This window comes from Bubalus bubalis, chromosome 4 (assembly GCF_019923935.1).
Source record: "Bubalus bubalis isolate 160015118507 breed Murrah chromosome 4, NDDB_SH_1, whole genome shotgun sequence".
In the NCBI taxonomy this organism is placed as follows: domain Eukaryota; kingdom Metazoa; phylum Chordata; class Mammalia; order Artiodactyla; family Bovidae; genus Bubalus; species Bubalus bubalis.
The window spans coordinates 5967582-5985607 of NC_059160.1; the positions used below are offsets into that span (position 1 = coordinate 5967582).

Consider the following 18026-nt stretch of genomic DNA (forward strand, 5'->3'; position numbering starts at 1 on the left):
GACATTACTTTGCCAACAAAGGTCCGTCTAGTCAAGGCTATGGTTTTTCCAGTGGTCGTGTATGGATGTGAGAGTTGGACTATAAAGAAAGCTGAGCACCGAAGAACTGATGCTTTTGAACTGTGGTGTTGGAGAAGACTCTTGAAAGTCCCCTGGACTGCAAAGATATCCAATCAGTCCATCCTAAAGGAGATCAGTCCTGAGTATTCATTGGAAGGATGGATGTTGAAGCTGAAACTCCAATACTTTGGCCACCTGATGCAAAGAATTGACTCATTTGAAAAGACCCTGATGCTGGGAAAGATTGAAGGCAGGAGGAAAAGGGGACAACAGACGATGAGACAGTTGGATGGCATCACCGACTCGATGGACATGAGTTTGAGTAAACTCTGGGTGTTGGTGATGGACAGGGAGGCCTGGAGTACTGCAGTCCATGGGGTCACAAAAAATCGGACATGACTGAGTGACTGAACTGAACTGAACTGAGTTTGCCTTCCCTCTTGTTTTTTGTGTGCCGTGCTAAGTCACTTCAGTCATGTCCTACTCTTTGCGACCTTATGGACTATTCCCCAGCAGGCTCCTCAGTCCATGGGATTCTCCAAGCAAGAATCCTAGAGTGAGTTGCCATGCCCTTCTCCAGGGGATTTTCCCAACCCAGGGATAGAACCTGCGTCTCTTGTGTCTGCTGCATTGGCAGGCAGGTTCTTTACCCCTAGCACCACCTGGGAAGCAACTTTAAACTTCTTTCTGAGGGTTTCCATGTTCTGAGATGGTTAAGATGGATGGTAGGCATGGTGGAGTCAGATCTGCCCTGGATGCGAGCTGAGCAAGCTAACCCAGCCCTGTTCTGTGGGCACCCACAGGAGACATGAGACCCCCGGATCAGAGTCCAAGGGTCTCTGAGCTCACAGCTCATCAAGAAGCCCCCTAGGTCTCATCCACCCAGAGGATTCTATGCAGACAGGGAGCTTGTATCCCAGGTGAAGGATGCCCAGCTTGGGGAACTCATCACTCGCTATTACAGTGAACGGAAGCCAGGCTGCTCTTGTCTGGAGGGAGGTGAGACCTCACTCCTAGAGGTTGCTCACTGCAAACAAACCCCCGAGAAATGGCCCTGGAAAAGATTTGACCGTGCTCTGAGTCCTCCGTGTCCCCACAACGATGTGTGGGCACGTGCAGGGCAGGGGCGGGGGCCCCCCGCACACAGGAAAGCCCTGTGGTTCTTCCGCAGTTGTTGACGACCCCCTCTAGGAAGTCGGAGCAAGTACAGGGAACTGCTAGGGGCTGACGTCTGCCTTGGAAGGTTCGGGGTGGATGGTCGTCCGCTGTTTCTTAACCAGAGAGAACACTGGCTCGTCCAGCAGCCCTTTCGGTTTGGATTATCTGCAGGTGTTTTTGTTCATAGCTTCTTGGTTCTTTGGGAACAGAGGACTTCTGGTCTTGTGTTTATTTGGGGTCTGGATGTTTTATCTGGAGAGCCGTGAGTTTGTTTTTGTTTCTAGATGGTTTACCTTCTAAGCCCCCTCTTGAAAATGTTTAGGCACATGTTGAAGCTCATGCAAACTGGCAATTCCCCACGGCAGTGTCTTAATCCAGCTAAGTCTCCTGTGTCCACCCGTTCTCGGGGCAACTCCACCACTGATGATGGGCTCAGAGGTTGACGCTCCCGGAGGCAGGTGTCACCAATCAAGTCTAGAAGGTCCTGTGAGACCAGTTCTCCTGTCTACCTTGCCTATAGAACTGTCAGTCTTTTTCCTAGGGGTCTGGGGAAAATGTTTAATCCCCAAAAAATAAACATGTGAGAAACTCTGAAGAGCTTGGTTCAGGACATCTTCAGACACCTAGCGGATGTGTCTGGGGTCTGCCCCAGAGCGGGGTTCCCAGTGGCCCTCCCATGCTTCAAGGTCGGTCTCTACCAAGAAGCCCATGTCCATTTTCAGCCATTTCTTTCTCCCGATGGGCAAGGACCCCTGCTGGAGAGGATCCAACCCCGCCCTCAGGTCTGGGCACACAGTATGACCCTTCTCACAGATAGCATGGACTGGTGTTGGGGGAGCGAGCCTCTCCCTGGGCCCAGGGTCCCCCCACGTCCAAACGGATGTGGACTCTGCCGTCTCGCAGCCCCCTCCCACCCAGACGGTCTGGCCAGGGCACCGACGGGCGGTGGGAGTTCCTCTTGGTTCACACTCAGGGGCCTGCTGGCTCCCAAAGGCCTTCCCCCGCCCCTCAAGCCCTCTCATGTGTCCTCATTCTCCCCAGAGACGGGCAGGTGCCTCTCCCGGGCCAAGGCCTCACCCCCGGCCCAGCTGTCCTGCAGCAAGGCGGGCGGTGTGGAGAGCTGCTCCCTTGCCTGCCCCGGCCACACACTCTTCACACCAGGTAACCGAGGCTGTCCCAGGGAGGGGGCGGCGGGGAGGGGGGCAGGGCTGCGTCCCCCGGGATCCAGCCCCCACTCCCTGCTGCTCTCTGGGAAAGGACCCCGACAGAGGACCCCCGGCCCTGGTCACTGAGTGGTCCTGGGCAGCTGTCCAAAAGCACAGTGGACTCGTTCCTGCCCAGACACTTAGCCCTTGGTCGTGGAGCAGGAATGAACAGACATAAGGGTCAGTCCCCACCGTCCTCGTATTCAGTGATGCCCCTGAGGCCCCTAGGATCTGGGGTGCTGGGAGAGAGGGGCACCCAGGCCCCTCACCACTGGCCTCTCCACAGACTCAGACAACAGCTACAGCCTGAGCTGCGGTGTTCCCAGCCTGCAGGGCAAGGCGCTCCAGAAACGCAACGGCACAAGCTCCAGCGCGGGGCCCAGCTGCTCAGGTAGAGTCCCCGGCCTGTCCAGCCGTAGCTCACCTGCATGCCCAGCCCGCCCGCGTGACCCGGCACCAGCAGGGGGAGCGGAGGGGCATGGCCCGCGAAGGTCTCCCGACCTGGCGCCTGCCCCATATGGCTCAGGGTGCTGGGGAGCTCAGAGCAGGCCAGGACCCAGAAGTGGCCAGGCTGCAGGCCGAGGCCCAGCCCAGGGCCCCTGCACCACCAAAGGGCCTGTCCGCCTCTGAGGCTCTGGGCCACGCATCCAGAGTCGTTCTGTGACCCTAAAGTGAGTGCTGTGAATCTGTGGATCTCAGATTCCGTTTCAGGGAAGTGAGTCACATGTGCTGTGACCATGAGATTGTAAAAGCTCCCGGAGTCGGGGCTCCACTGGGAGACCCCACCCCAGGAGTACCAGAAACACGCACGCTCTTGGCCTCCGGGGCGCAACCAGCTCCCCGCAGCCGGAGGTGATGCTTTGGCAGCTCTCCCTGTTTGGGATGCCAGACTTAATGACATGTCTGATTCACACGCCGTGTAACGCTAAGCTGCCATGACTCCAGGAGTCTTTACCGTGGGCTCTGTGAGTTGCTCTCGGAAGGAGGCAGTGGCTCTGAGCATCTGTGTCCTTCCCAGTCGCCTCTCTCACATGCTCCCCTCTCCCGCGTGTGCTGCCCCTTTTCCCAAAAGCACGAGCCACGTAAACTCGCTCTGGTGATGAGGGAGAAGGCAGGAAGCTTGCCTTTCTTCCTCCTCAGACCTCTGGCTGGCTGACCCCGGCTGGAGCTCGGCCCCGCCGTCCACACTCACACTTTTTCAGAGAGAGACATCAGGCCACAGAGGTCCCCACCTCCAGCTCCCAGGGGATGTGGCCCCCCCGGCGGGTCCCCTCACCCTCAGGCCCTCCCCCTCTGCCATGCCTGGCCCCCACCACCCCCCTGCCCACGGGAGAGGCCGCCACTGGGTGTGGGCTTTCCCCAGGTGCCCCTGCCACCCTCATCAGGCAGAAGGCACGCTTCAAGATCCGAGATGCCAAGTGCCACCTCCGGCCCCGAAGCCAGGAGCCAGCCAAGGAGGCCCCGAGGCAGCTGCTGCTGGGTGAGTGGGCCATCCCAGTGCCAGCCCACGTGGTGGGCAGTGGGGCCCCCAGAGCCCCCCTGGTGCCCCGCAGACCGTGGTGGTGTCCCTGGGGATGAAAGCCAGCGTTCCAGCAGAAGAGCATCCCCGGGGCCCCTCTCTCCACCTCACCCCAGGGTTCAGTGAGCTTCCCCCAGAGCGAGGCTTTCTGCCAGCTCGTGTCCAAGTGGAAAGAGCCCCAGGGCTCCCTCAGCGGCCCTTTCTTGAATGAGGGCGGCCAAGAAGGGCGTTCCGGGTGGGGGACCTCCATGGGGAAAGCCAGGGAGCAGGGCCAAAAGAAAGCAGGCCAGCTCTGTTTGCTGAAACCTGACAAAGCTGGGCGCTCGGCAGGCCTAACCTGGGCCAGGTCGCCCTGAGCTGGGGTTGCACAGCCTCACTAAGGGAGACGCCCCAGGGGCCCCGAGGGCAGCGGTGTGAGGGCCTCGTTGGGGCGGGTACAGGGCTCCATCCCCCCGGGCCCATCCTGAGACCCTGGCCTTCTCCAGCCTGTGTGCCCATCTAAGCCTGGACTCTTAGGCAAGGGGGACCCCTGCTCCCCGCCCCCTGCCACCTTTGCCACAGTGGCCCCTTCCTTGTCCAGAAAACTGCCACATGACCTTTGTGACCCTCAAGTGTGACTCCTCCAAGAAGAGGCGCCGTGGCCGGAAGTCTCCATCCAAGGAGGTGACCCACATCACGGCCGAGTTCGAGGTGGAGACAAAGGTGGAAGAGGCCTCAGGTGGGTGAGGGGGTCCCCTCGCGAGGTGCTGAGAGCCTCCGCAAGGACGGCGGACGGGGAGGGCAGGCGGGAGTCCGCTGGGCCTGAAGCCAGGCTTCCACTCCAGCCACGATGGCTCCCGATGTGGAGGCTAGCCGGGCAGGCGGGGGAGCTAGCCGGGGCCAGTGGGGCCTCAAAGCAGCTGCGCAGACCAGGGTGGAGGAGGAGGCCGGGGCTGCAGCAGGAGCAGGCCTGGGGCTGTAGGGAGGGCCGCGCCACCTCTCCCCTCCCGCCGTCCTCACCCGGGCCAGGCAGGTCCTCCCCAGGACCACGAACCCGGCACCAGTCTCTCCCAGGTTCCAGAAGGGGCCTTGTGGGCTGGACTGTGTTTCTCATTTCCCTCCGCACTGTGAATGAGTGTCGAGCTGTGACAGAGGAGCGGAGGTCTGTCAGCAAGTGTGTGCAGGGCATGCCTGGCCCTGGACGCTGCAGAAACAGGGGACAGACCCTGGTCCCCACGCTGGCGGCACCACCAGTCATGGAGGGGGCAGGGAGGGGGCACACACACCCCCAGGGCCAAGGGAGATGCTGGACGGTGGGCACATGAGAACCAACGGGGTGCAGCGCTCAGGCCCCTCCCCAAGAGAGGGGCCCCAGGACCCCCCCAGACTCAGTGCCATCCGGACCAGGACCTGAAATCACAGTTCACCAAGTGGAAGCGGGTGGCAGGGGTGGTGTTCAGGCAGAGGGAGTAGAAGAGGCCCAGGGCAGAGAGAGCGGGGTGCATTCAGGAGACGGGGCGCGGGGAAGGGCGGCCAGAAGGCGGAGTTCACGGCGAGTCTGAGTGCGGGGCATCAAGGCTAGCAAGGCACGGGGCTCCAGGCCACGAGGAGCCCCGGGTTCAAGGTCGGAGGGCTGTAACGCTGTGCTGGAGACAGAGGCAGCCTCACGGGTGTTGGCATGGCTGGAGGGGCTCCCATGAGGGTGCTGTGCCTGGGGAGGGGAGACGCATCGCGGTGGCAGAAGCCCACCCGCTTCTCAGATCTGCCTCGGGCCTCGAACCGCTCACACCTCTCAGAGCCTGGGTCCCCAGCCTGTCAGACGTTCCAGCACCCCGCCTCCGCCGCGCCCCTCTCCAGCGCTGCTGCTGCTGCTGCTGCAGGAGAGCGCCCCGAGCAGAGGCCTGGCCGCCCAGCATCTGGTGGAGGGGGGCACGTGGTGGCGGAGGCCTCTCCCGGGGGAGGTGGCGAGCCTGGGTCTCGCCCGCCCCTGCAGACACCTGCGAGGCCGACTGCGTGCGGAGGCGAGCGGAGCAGAGCCTGCAGGCCGCCATCAAGACCCTGCGGAAGTCCCTGAGCCGGCAGCACTTCTCCGTGCAGGTCGCGGGCACCGAGTACGAGCTGGCCCAGCGGCCGGCCAAGGCGCTAGAGGGCCCGGGGACGTGCGGCCCCGGCCACACGCCGCAGGACAGCAGATGCGGTGAGTCCCTGCCCGCAGCGCCACCTGCGGTCTGCCTCTGTCCATCCAGCCCAGGTCACAGCCCACGGGGGAGACAGACACGTTGGGAGGGGATGGGGGACAAGGAGGCCCCCCAAGGAGAAGCACTTAGAGTGATGGCTGTATTAGATAGCACCCCCCCTGCCGGTGCCGGGAGGGTAGGCAGGATGAGCAAGGTCAGCAAGGCCCCCGCTGAGGGGCATGGAGGATGTGGGACCAGTGTGAGTGGCTAGAGGAGGCTTCCTGGAGGAGGCGCGTGGGAGCCAAGGGCAGAGGAGGAGCCGGGCAAAGATGCCCGTGAGGCTGAGGGTTTCCCAGGGGGGTAGCCATGCTGCAAGGAGAAGGGGGCACCCAGCCACAGCAGGGCCCGGGACAGTGCGGCCAGGTCTCATGAAAGAGGCTGGTGACCAGTGCCTCTAGTGACATGTGCCCCAGAACTGGCGCATCAAGTTGGGGACAGTTTTAGAGCCACCCGCAGGGGGCTAGGAGGCGAACCCAGCAAGAGTCCTTGTTCTAGCGGGGTCCACGGTTACGTGGGGAAGAAGGCAGGCAGCCTGCAGGCAAACACACCCTCAGGACAGAAGAGGGCCTGGCCGGCCTGGGGCGGCCCTGGGCACTGTGGGATGATGCCCTGGACCACACTGAGTGGGCGCAGCCTCACCCGCCTTCAGCTGCAGGAAGGCTGAGGTGGGGGGCGGTGGAGGAGGAGGGGAGACCTGGCGAGAGATGACGGGGCCTGGCAGCAGGGGCAGCAGGAGAGGCGGACGCGGGAGAGAGAACCAGAGAGCACGCTTTGGAGGGGGAGGTGGTGGAGAAGAAGGCTTCCAGGACAGCTCCAGGGGCGTGGGCCACCTGGGCAGAGGGGCCATGGTTTTCTGATCTGGGGGAACTTGGGGGAGAGGGGTCGGAGGAGGTCGGGTTCCAGGTGTCCCAGCTAGCTTGAGAAGCTCGTGAGTCACCCTCACGGAGGTGCTGACTAGCGTGGAGCCACATTCCCAGAGCAGACGGCGTAGACTAGGCCAGAGATGCAGGAGCTGGGGAGAAGGCAGGATCCGGGCAGCGGGGGGCGGACAGGGCAGGAGGCAGAGTGCCGCCCCGCGACCCAGCGAGAGGGCGGGGGACTGGCGGTGCCATCCTTCATGCGTTTTTAATAAATTACTCCGAAACTGTTTCAAACTTGCAGAAGCGTTAACAGACAGAACAAAGAACGTCCACGTTTGCTTCATCCAGAGTCCCCCGTTATGGAGCACTTGCTCCATAATGCTTTCATGTGTGTGTGTGGGTGTGGGTGTGTGTGTGTGCAGGCGCGTGTGTGTGTGTTTTATAAAGCCATGAGTTCATACCAGCACCTCCGATTCAATACTTTGGGTTTCTTTCTAACCTTGTTTTTTTATGTCCATGTTTCTGAACATCTTGTTCAGGGAGACGTCCACCTCCCTTCCTCCTTATCTTCCCAACCTGTTTCCTTGTCTGCTCGTCAGTGTGCTTACGTGATCAGTGCCGCCAGCTTCCCCGGGCTCTCCTCAGTCCAGCATCTCTGGACCTTCAGTCCCCCGGGGCCCCGTCACTCCCCCAGCTCCTCTGCTCTGCCCCCCACGGCCTCGGGTAGCAGCGCCCACACCGGGATGGAGAGGGGCGGGCAGGGGGGCTTCGCCTGGATGAAGTGACTGCAGCGCGTCCCGGAGGCAGGTGGTCCACGGGCGAGGAGTCGGGGCTGGAGGGCAACGTGCGGAGGCCCCTCACCAGAGGGCTGAGCGGAGGGGTCTGGGAGGGCCCTAAGCAGCAGCAGCCAGGAGAAGGCGTGAGACCAGAGTCCTCCCTGAAGACCACCGCCTGACTCCTGCCCCCAAACCACCTCTTCTGGGAAGGGTCTGGGCCCCAGGGACAAGAGCTGTGCCCTCTGTGGAAGGACAGAGCCTGGGCTCAGGGTGCCAGGAGATGGACAGCCGGACCAGCTGGCCCCCACTCCGCACCTCGGCCCCCAGCAGTCTCTCCACTTTGCCCCCCGCAGTGGCCTGTGGGCCTGGCACCTACTTCAGCGGGGAGCCCGGCCAGTGTGTGCCGTGCCCGTCGGGGACCTACCAGGACCGGGTTGGCCAGCTCAGCTGCACACCGTGCCCCAGCAGCGACGGGCTTGGCCTGGCTGGTGCCCGCAACGTATCCGAGTGCGGAGGTGAGTAGCGGCCAACCCTCGGAGGAGGGCGGGGCGGGGGGGCGGGTACCTCCTGCCTGCACTGAGGTTCCTAAAGCCGAGCCCCGGGGGGCCGTCAGCGCAGCTGTGCTCACAGAGCGCCTTGAAGACCCGCAGCGTGCGTGCAGGGTGGTGAGCAGGCGCTGAGCTGCACTCGGTAGGTTTCCAAACCGCCCTGAGCTGGTCGAAAGGACTTTACAGCTGATCACGTGCTCACAGGGCAGCTGGTAGCAGAGGCTCTCGTGCTTTATGGGTCACCAAACACGTGAGCCCTCGTGAAGCACCCATCAGGGCCAAGATGCTTTGTGGAGTGTGGCCAGATACCGGGCAAGAACTGTGCCCCAAACAGAGAACTTCACAGTTTGCCCTGAAGGTGGTTGGGAGAGCTCTTTCTCAACTTACCAACCAGTTTGGTTTGCAAAGAGCTTTTCCATTTACTACCCACATTAACTCATCTGTGAATGGGCTCCTCACCTTCCCCCCATCAGCCTCCCTTCCCAGGCCATGTGGGGATTACCCAAGAGAATGGGGGAGGAAGGGTCTCCCTTAGGGCAGTGGTAACCTCCAGCCTTCTCGGGACAGAAGGGATCAGATCCGAGTCCCTGCAGGCCGGCTTGCTGCCCCCGGCCCAGCCCCTTGCAGGAGTGTGGTCTCTGCCCCAGAGAGGCCCCTGGTGGTGGTGGTGGTTTAGTCGCTGAGTAGTCTGACTCTTGCGGCCCCATGGACAGCAGGCTCCTCTGTCCATGGGATTCTCCAGGTGAGAGTACTGGAGTGGGTTGCCATTTCCTTCTCCAAGGGATCTTCCCAACTCAGGATCTCCTGCATTGCAGACAGATTCTTTACCAACTGAGCCACGGGGAGAGGCCCCTGGGGGAGCAGCAAATTCCAGGGTCTGGGCTGAGAAGGCCCTAAGCACACGTCTTGCTCGGCACCAGGACACCCTCCACATCCTGACTCTTTGCTGGAGTGTGTCGTCCCCTCCCTTTGTCCTAGCTGTGCCCTAAGGACCTCACAGACCCCCTGCCTCTGCTCAGACCCAGCCAGGCAGATAGACCGGGGAGCGTCAATTCAGTGCAGTTCAGTTCAGTCGCTCAGTCGTGTCCAACTCTTTGCGACCCCAGGGACTGCAGCACACCAGGCCTCCCTGTCCATCGCCAACGCCAGGAATTTACTCAAACCCATGTCCATTGAGTCGGTGTTGCCATCCAACCATCTCATGTTCTGTCATCCCCTTCTCCTCCCGCCTTCAATCTTTCCCAGCATCAGGGTCTTTTCCAAGGGAGCTGCCCCTGCTCCCACATGAAGACACAGCCTGGCCTGCCCCCCAGGCAGAGGCCCCTGAAATAAATGACCTCCCACTTCCACCCGTGGGGTCCACCCTTCCCAGCTCTACAACAGGGGCACTTCTCGTCCCGCAGCCCTCCCAGCAGATAGAAGGAGAGACGCCAGGCCTGGCCAAGGCCACACCGTGCATTCCTCCCCCTCCCCAGGCCTGGTTGCCTGCTGCCTGCTGCCTGCAGCCGTTCCTGGGCAGCTGAGGGCTGAGCAGAGGGCAGGGCCCGAGAGAAGCGCCCCTCCCCCAGCCTGAGCCGTGACCTCTGACTTCCAGGCCAGTGCTCTCCAGGGTCCTTCTCCACCGACGGCTTCAGGCCCTGCCAGGCCTGCCCCGTGGGCACCTACCAGCCTGAACCTGGGCGCACGGGCTGCTTCCCCTGCGGAGGGGGCCTGCTCACCAAGCACGAGGGCTCCGCCTCCTTCCAAGACTGTGAGGCCAAAGGTGAGGACTCTCCCCCTACCCTGCCCCAAACCCCTCTGCTCAGGGACAGTTTCTCTGGATGCCCCTCCCTCCCTGCCCCTCACTCCCTGTCGTGGCAAGTGTCCAAGGTCAGGAGAGGAGCCTGGAGCCCACAAGCAGGGGACGTTGGCGACCAACTCTGTGCTGCACACGAGGACGGGGACAGCAGGGGGCCAATCCACGCCTGCCCGAGAGTCTGAGAGGGTCAGGCAGACACAGCAGCTCCAGTCTGGAGCTCTGGGCCCCCAGCTGCCCATCCCTCAAGGCCCTGGGCTTGCGCTGTGCTGGGAGGACGTTGGGAGGGGCGGAAGTGCAGGGAGGCGGAGGGCAGTGTGTAAGGTCAGAGGTCAGAGATCAGAGGTCTTCGGTGCTGCCGCAGCCAGGTCTCCAACACTCCACCCCCACCCAGGGCTGGCTGCTGGCGGGCAGCCCTGCCCAGCCGCTGACGGCCCAACACAGACCCTGAATCCTCCCAGCTGGCTCTCCAGCCCCCAAACCCCCACAGCTCCTGCCAGGGGTCCTGGCCTGTGCTCTCAGCATCCCCCGGAAATGTGTCTGGACCCCGCTTCCTCCCCTCTCATCCTCTCTGAATCCCCACCGGCCAGTCAGACGGTCACCGCAGTGCCCTCGGCCTGCGCTCCCAGCCGGGTGCCCGCGGAATCCCTGTGCTTGGAGCCCCAGTCAGTTCTCGGTGGTGCGGCCCCCTGGAGCGCTCTTTCTGCTCCTCCTTGGCCTGTGCCCCAGGCCTGCCCCCACCCCAGGAGAGCCGGCCTGCCCCTGCCCCCAGGAGAGCCAGCCCGCCGCCCCCCCACCCCCGGGAGAGCCGGCCTGTCCCAGCCCCCAGGCCCTTGCTCCTGAGCCTGGATAAACCCGAGAGCCCGCTTTAAGTAGCATCTCTTCACGGATGACCCCAGCTTGTCTCCAGTCCAGCCTGTCCCTGAACTCAGCTCTGCCCTCCTGCCCACGACAGCTCCACACTGTGTCTAACAAGCCCCTCAGAGTCCACGAGCCCAGGCCCCCTGCGGTGCACGGCGGCCCTTCCTGCCAGGTCTCCAGGGAACCTCGGCGTCACCCTGAGTCCTCTTTCCCTCTCCCCCAACCCCCAAGTCTGTCTGCAACCTTTGCAGCTCTAGCTTCTAAACAGAGCCAGACTGTTCCAGCTTCTAAACTGACCCAGGCCGCCACCAGCTCCCGATGGCCCTGACCCATCCTGCCCGGGCCTCCGCCCCAGCCCTTACCCAGCTCCCCCAGAGCCTGCTCCCAATGCAGCAGCCCGGGGCATGGGGAGGCTCCAGGTGGTCTTGCTCGCTCAGAGGAAAGCCCAGGCCTCACCGTGACCCCCGACCTCTGCTCCAGCCACACCCTCTGTCCGGGCCAGCTCCACACTCCTCAGGTCCCCACACCAGAACCGTCAGTACCATCATCCCTGGCCTCCCTCCACATGCAGCCCCAAGCGGAGGGTCAGACGGGCGCAGCCTGAGTAGGGAGCTAGCTGGCCCTGGGGCAGGACTCCATCTGCCTGGCTCGCTGAGACCACCGTGGTCCCCAGAGCACCCTGCACGGTCGTGGGTGGGGTCCAGGAACAGAGGGTCAGCCTGTTCAGGGCCTGGGCATGGGTGGGAGGTGGTCACCCAGAGGTGGGGAAGGGCCCTGGACTCTGCTGAGTCAGCCACGGCGGGCAGGGAGCCCCAGGGAGAATGCCCACCCCGCCTCATCCCCCACAGTGCACTGCTCTCCCGGCCACCACTACACCACCACCACCCACCGCTGCATCCGCTGCCCCGTCGGCACCTACCAGCCCGAGTTCGGCCAGAACCACTGCATCACCTGTCCGGGCAACACCAGCACGGACTTCGACGGCTCCACCAACGTCACACACTGCAAAAGTGAGCGCTGCTCTTCCCACAGGGCCGGGGGCGGGGGACTGGGGGCTGCCCAGAGGGGACTGGGGACAGGGTGTAGGGGCAGGCTGAGCCGTGACCTCTCGGTGTGTCCTCAGGGAGACTGGTGACCCCTCCCTACCCCATCACATCCGCACAGCGCGCGGTGGGGTGCCCGGGTGTGGCGGGTCAGACGGCCTGGGCTCCGCCAAGCAGCCTGATTGCACTGTTTGTGGGTGCCCGTGGCTCACCCATGCCCAGCCAGGCCCCGGCTCCAGGCTCCAGTCTGTGGGGGGAAAAGCCCTAGCCCAGCCAGGGAGGCTTGGGAGCAGCTGCCCGAGGGGACCCTGCAGCTCTGAAGGCTGCCCAGGGGCACAGACCAGAGGAGCCGAGCGATGGGAAGTGAGGTGCTCGGTGTGTACAGGGTCCGGGCGCGATGGGGAGACGAGATGGCCGCGCTGTGTCTGTAAGAGGCTCTGTTTCAGCCATGAGCAGCGTGGGCAGCAGAAGCCAGTTGCAAACAGGCCACACCCTAGTCTCAAACCAGCACATCATTCAGGCCTGACCCAGAAGACGCTGTCTTTAGGGATTTCTGACTCACTTTTCAGAGTCCTTTGGGGCCTATTTTCCGGTATTTCACCTTTTCTCCGATGAGTTTCCGGCCCTTCCAGTTTACCCCTTCTGGGGCTGCCGGTCACAGCCTAGAGGCCCGTGAAGGAGACTTACTCCTCGGGGAGGACGCTGTCCCCCGTGCCGGGGCTGCCCTCGCTGAGCACCCAGCCTCCCGGTGGCACTCAGTAGAGGCAAGGTTTTAAATGTTTAAACGTCCTAATGTGGAAAAGTGGGCAAGTCAAGTCAGAGGGAAGTTTCTGGAATGATGAGGTGAAAATGACACATTTGCCAGAAATTAGGGTGTGAGGAGAAGAGTTTTAAATGAAAATATGTGAGATAATTACGTATGTTTAGTGTGCGCGTGCTAAGGCGCTTCAGTTGTGTCCCACTCTGCGACTCCGTGGACTGCAGCCCGCCGGGCTCCCCTGTCCGTGGGATTCTCCAGACAACAATACTGGGGTGGGTTGCCATTTCCTTCTCAAGGGGATCTTCCCGATCCAGGGATTGAACCCCCGTCTCCTGCAGCTCCTGCTTTGCAGGCAGATTCTTTGCCACTGGGCCACCGGGGAAGCCTGTACATTTAGTATTCACACTCTGTTCTTGGCCTAACTTCCTTTTACGAGGTTAAGCTAGGAACCAGTTAGTTCATTCAAAGTCACGTTTGGCCTCTTGGCGGATGGATGCACGGCTTGGCTGAAATGGAACAAGAAGGGAGGTGTGTCTCCTGCCCCTGCTGCTTGGCCTGCTGGCCCCTCAGCCTGCCTGCTCCATGGGGAGGGCCACACTCGGCGCCTGGGGGCTCTCGGGATGCTGAGTGCAAAGGATGGGAGACGAGTCAGCGGAGAGAAAGCGAACGTCTGGGCACGAGTGGCCTTGGCTGAGATCCGGGAGGGGAGCAGGAGCCTGGCAGGGAGCTGACAGCTGCAGGGCCCAGAGCCCTCCAGCCGGGAGTCAAGGGCGCCAGGTGGGAGGCCAGGCTGAGGCCCAGCCTTGGAGCTGCAGGTGAGGCCCCCAAGGGCATCCAGGAAGGAGGGGGACAGCCAGGACGGGGTCCCTGAGGAAGGACCAGCCCAGGGCCTGGCCAGGGGAGGAGGGCCCAGGAGGGGATGGGGCACCTGCCGGCCCTCCCTCGGCCTTCGCGGTGGCGCAGGACCAGCCGGCCTGACCAGGCCGCGGGCCGCGGTGCCCACAGACCAGCACTGTGGCGGCGAGCTCGGCGACTACACGGGCTACATCGAGTCCCCCAACTACCCCGGTGACTACCCGGCCAATGCCGAGTGCGTGTGGCACATCTCGCCGCCCCCCAAGCGCAGGATCCTCGTCGTGGTCCCCGAGATCTTCCTGCCCATCGAGGACGAGTGTGGGGACGTCCTGGTCATGAGGAAGAGCGGTATGTGCCCGTCCAGGCCCTTGCGTCCGACCCCGAGGGCTGGGCTTTCCAGCACGACATGGAAAGGATTGGGAGAGCCTGGGGTGCGCCCTCCATGTGGGAACCGAGGACCTGCCAGACCCAGTCTCAACAGTGACCACCAGCCACTCTCCACCCCAGTTGTCCCCCGCACCCTGCCACACCACCACCTAGGGTGAGCCCCAGGAGCACCTCTATCCCGCAGGGCCTTGCAGGGCCAGTGAAGGACCAGGCTGGGCGCTCACACAGGGCCCACCCCCTCCCTCTGCAGCCGGCCGGCTTGCCACCCCATGGGGGCTCAGGGTGAGACTTCAGGTGGCAGGGCCAGCCCCTCGGTAGTGGGTGAACAGCAGTGCGTGCCCAGAGGCCACGGCTGCAGGAAGGGTGGGGGTCCTGAGTCCCCAGGGACCGAGTAGAACCCCCTCCCCACCAACAGCATGTGCCTCAGCCAGGGGCAGGGGACCTCCCCGCCGTGGTAGGACCACAGCGCCCACCGGGAGCCAGCCCCAGGTCAGAACGTTAGAGAAGGAGGGGGACAGTGCGGTGCCTGCCCCCGGGGACCTGGGATGAGTCTGACGCACAGAGACTGGCCGGAGAAGCAGGAGAACGGGGTGACGGGGGTGCAGAGGCCTCGTCCACTATGTGCTGTGTGGTTCCCGGGTGCCTACATCACCGCTCCGGGTTGCTGATGAGCAGAAACGCCCACCACCCCATCTCTGCGTATGAAGGAGGCGTCAAGGCCAGGACGAGTGAGGCACCTGCCTGGGCTCCTCCATCCAGTCAGAGCCCAGTCCGGGACCATCCCCACCCACTGCCCTCCCTGCCTCCCCCATTCCCAGCATCTCCCCCTCCACTGTGCGTCCCCAGGGCCGGGTTCTAGGGAGCCAGCCTCTCCCCACTCTCGAGAGCCTCAGGAGAGCTCCCCAGGGAGCAGGGAGGACTGGGCACCTTTTGGCCAGCCCCAGGCACCCCAAGGGTTAGCCGACTCACCCTTGCTCATCCGCTCACCAGGCAGGGGGCTGACCCTTCCTCCCAGCCCCAACTTTGTCCTGGGTGCAGGCGTGAGCCCTGTCCTTGAGGAGCGGGTGGCAGAGAGACAGTGACCAGCCTGTAGAAAGGGGCTGAAATACAAAGTTCTCCAGAGCAGAGAGGAAACATGATGGGAGTGGAGCAGTCAGGAAGGCTTCCTGGAGGAGGGGGCACGGGCACTGGTCTCAGACGGACACAGGACCTGGGGGTGAGGGTAGGGAAGGGCATTTGAGGCAGAGGGGACATGCGCGGGGGCCAGACAGCTGGAGCGTTTGGGAGTCTGGGCGCTGCAGGTGCTGCCTAGCTGCCTGCTGGGGAGGCAGGCGGGCAGGGACAGGTGAGGCTGTGGATCGGGGGCAGCTCAACCGTGACGCGTCTCCGCCCCCAGCCTCACCCACATCCATCACCACCTATGAGACCTGCCAGACCTACGAGAGGCCCATCGCCTTCACCTCCCGTTCCCGGAAGCTCTGGATCCAGTTCAAATCCAATGAAGGCAACAGCGGCAAAGGGTTCCAAGTGCCCTACGTCACCTACGACGGTGAGTGTGGCCATCCTGCCCACCCAGCCTGGCCCTGGGGACCCAGACCCATCCCACATCACCGGCCTCAGGGAGCTCCAGCCGTCAGGGGGGGTGGGGTCCATTAGGACCCACGAGAGGTACGGGTGGTACCTGCGGGCCTCCACAGAAGGTGCTGCCCAAGCAGGGTTTGGGGGGCTGGAGGCGGTATTCTAGGGGGAGACTGGTGTGGGTGGGGAAGACAAAGCCCGCAGCGTGAAGCCCCGGGGGAGGGCAGAGGCTGACGGTGAGTGAGGGCAAGCGGGCCCTTCAGCCTCCACCCCTGCCCTCACCTTCCTTCCTTCCCCTCTGCGGGTCTCGGGTTCCCATCCTGGCAGAGGACTACCAGCAGCTGATCGAAGACATCGTCCGCGACGGACGGCTCTATGCCTCAGAGAATCACCAGGAAATTTTGAAAGTGAGTGAGCTTCTCTCCGGGAGGCGATCCTGTAATCCTGGGAAGATCAGGGGCACCTCTGTCCCCAGCCTGGACCCCAGCCCCAGGCTGACGTGAGGCGAGGAGAGCCGTCACAGGAGGAGAGAAGGTGGCGGGCTCGGGTCGGGGGCCTCGCTTTCCCCATCTGTGAAATGGGGAGCATCCGACAGGGTGGTGTCTGACATCAGGAGACTCCTCCACCGCCCTCCCCGTCCTGAGTACTTCCGGAGAAGCTCAGTCATGCGGAGGGCTGTGGCCGTCCCACGGCGGGCGCTGGCTGAGTCAGGGTCTGGGTTCTCACCGTGCAGAGCCAGCCCCAGGGATCTGCTTGGGGTCTGGGGGGTCTGGCCCCAGCCCAGCCCCTGGGCAGACAGCGCCCCCTGCCTGGGAGCCGAGGGTGGCGTGGAGGACCAGAGCGGGGCCCCAACCCAGACTCCTGCTCCAGCTGCCTCCTCCTCCCAGCTGATGGCCCCAGGCAAGCCCTCTGAGCCCCGCCTGGACCCTGAGAAATGGCGGCTCACAGAGCCTTCCCGCGCAGGCCTGGCGTGCTCCTGCACCCAGCAAGCAGTTTGTAAGCCAAGAGGTTTGACCCGTGCTGCCGTACCTGGACGAGACCTGGGGGTCTTGGAGCACGAAGCATCTCGTCTCCCTGCTCAGGCGCCCGTCTGTTGAGAGGGAAATGCAGGGTCCCTTGGCCTCCCCCTGCCTGCCCAGTTGACAGTACCTGACTCTCCTCCTCGTCCCAGCCCTCTGCCGTCAGCTCCAGAACCTGAGGTGTCCCCACCCCTGAGGCCCAGCCTGGTGTGGTCTCGCCTGCCTCCGCAGCGGCTCTCAGGCCTCTGCTCCCCACTCCCTGGCCACGGCCTCCCGGGAGCGTTCTTCCCACCTCTGCGTAGCGCACACCCTCCCATCTTGCGGCTCTCAGCTCAGCTGTCCTCTGGGCAGCCTGCTTGGCCTCCCTAGCCAGATCGCACTCGGAGGCCCCACGTGGTCCCCTTCTCGGCCAGCAAGTCTGCAGTTTATCACAGTTTCGTCCTGTTTTTGTTTGGTTCCCCCCAACTCCCCGCAAGGGCTTCCCGCTCAGCCCTGTGTCCCTGGTGCCTGGCACTGTGCCCAGCCTGTGGGAGGAGCCCCGCCAGTGTTTCCTGGGGCGTGGGTGCGTGAGTGTGCGTGCACACCCACACACTGGGACCAGTCAGACCCCAAGATGGCCACTGGAGACGACGAGCACGTGGGCCGGGAAGTACGTGGTGCAGTGGTTGCCGGTCACTGAGTGCGTCCTGCCAAGCCTGGGGTCCTCGGGGGGCCACAGCCAGCCTCAGGCCCGCCCTGAGGGTTCTCCTCCAAGCTGGCATCGCCCCACTTTACAGATAATCACCCTGGGCTTGGACAGGGCCGCACCTGGTGAATGACGGCGCCTGAGTGCAGGCCACCTGGACCCTCCAGGCAGGCCTGTGCCGAGCGCCCCTGGGCCGGGCTCCTGGCTCAGGACTGCACTTCATCATCCCTGAGACAGGAATCATCACCCCACACGGATGAAACATTCCTCGGCACAACAGAAGGGCCATCCCCAGGGTTGAGCTGGGGGAGATGGTGGGGGACTCTAGGGGGGACATTGGGGGGACTTAGGGGGCGACGTTGGGGGAACTTAGGGTACGACGCTGGGAGGACTGTAGGGGGGATGCTGGGGGGACCTAGGGAGTGATGCTGGGGGGACTGTAGGGGGGATACTGGGGGTCTGTAGGGGGGACATTGGGGGGACTTAGGGGGCAACAGTGGGGGGACTGTAGGGGGGACGTTGGGGGGACTTAGGGGGCGATGCTGGGGGGACTTAGGACGCGACACTGGGGGGACTTGGGGGCGACGCTGGGGGGACTGTGGGGGGACGTTGGGGGGACTGTAGGGAGCAACAGTGGGGGGACTTAGGGAACGACGCTGGGGGAACTGTAGGGGGGACATTGGGGGGACTTAGGGGGCAAA

The 18026-nt window shown here is 63.4% G+C and overlaps 1 protein-coding gene across 2 annotated transcripts in view; it reads left to right on the plus strand.

Annotated features, from left to right (window-relative positions):
* Positions 1 to 18026, plus strand: part of SCUBE1 (signal peptide, CUB domain and EGF like domain containing 1) — a 125991-nt gene that overhangs the window by 106407 nt on the left and 1558 nt on the right. For both annotated transcript variants that reach the window (XM_025282730.3, XM_044940800.2), the window contains 11 exons: positions 2260 to 2379; positions 2710 to 2814; positions 3787 to 3903; positions 4523 to 4660; positions 5915 to 6118; positions 8148 to 8309; positions 9937 to 10104; positions 11847 to 12008; positions 13807 to 14004; positions 15440 to 15592; positions 15949 to 16028. In XM_025282730.3, the coding sequence (XP_025138515.3) occupies positions 2260 to 2379; positions 2710 to 2814; positions 3787 to 3903; positions 4523 to 4660; positions 5915 to 6118; positions 8148 to 8309; positions 9937 to 10104; positions 11847 to 12008; positions 13807 to 14004; positions 15440 to 15592; positions 15949 to 16028 (1607 nt within the window). The remainder of the gene's footprint in view (positions 1 to 2259; positions 2380 to 2709; positions 2815 to 3786; positions 3904 to 4522; positions 4661 to 5914; positions 6119 to 8147; positions 8310 to 9936; positions 10105 to 11846; positions 12009 to 13806; positions 14005 to 15439; positions 15593 to 15948; positions 16029 to 18026) is intronic.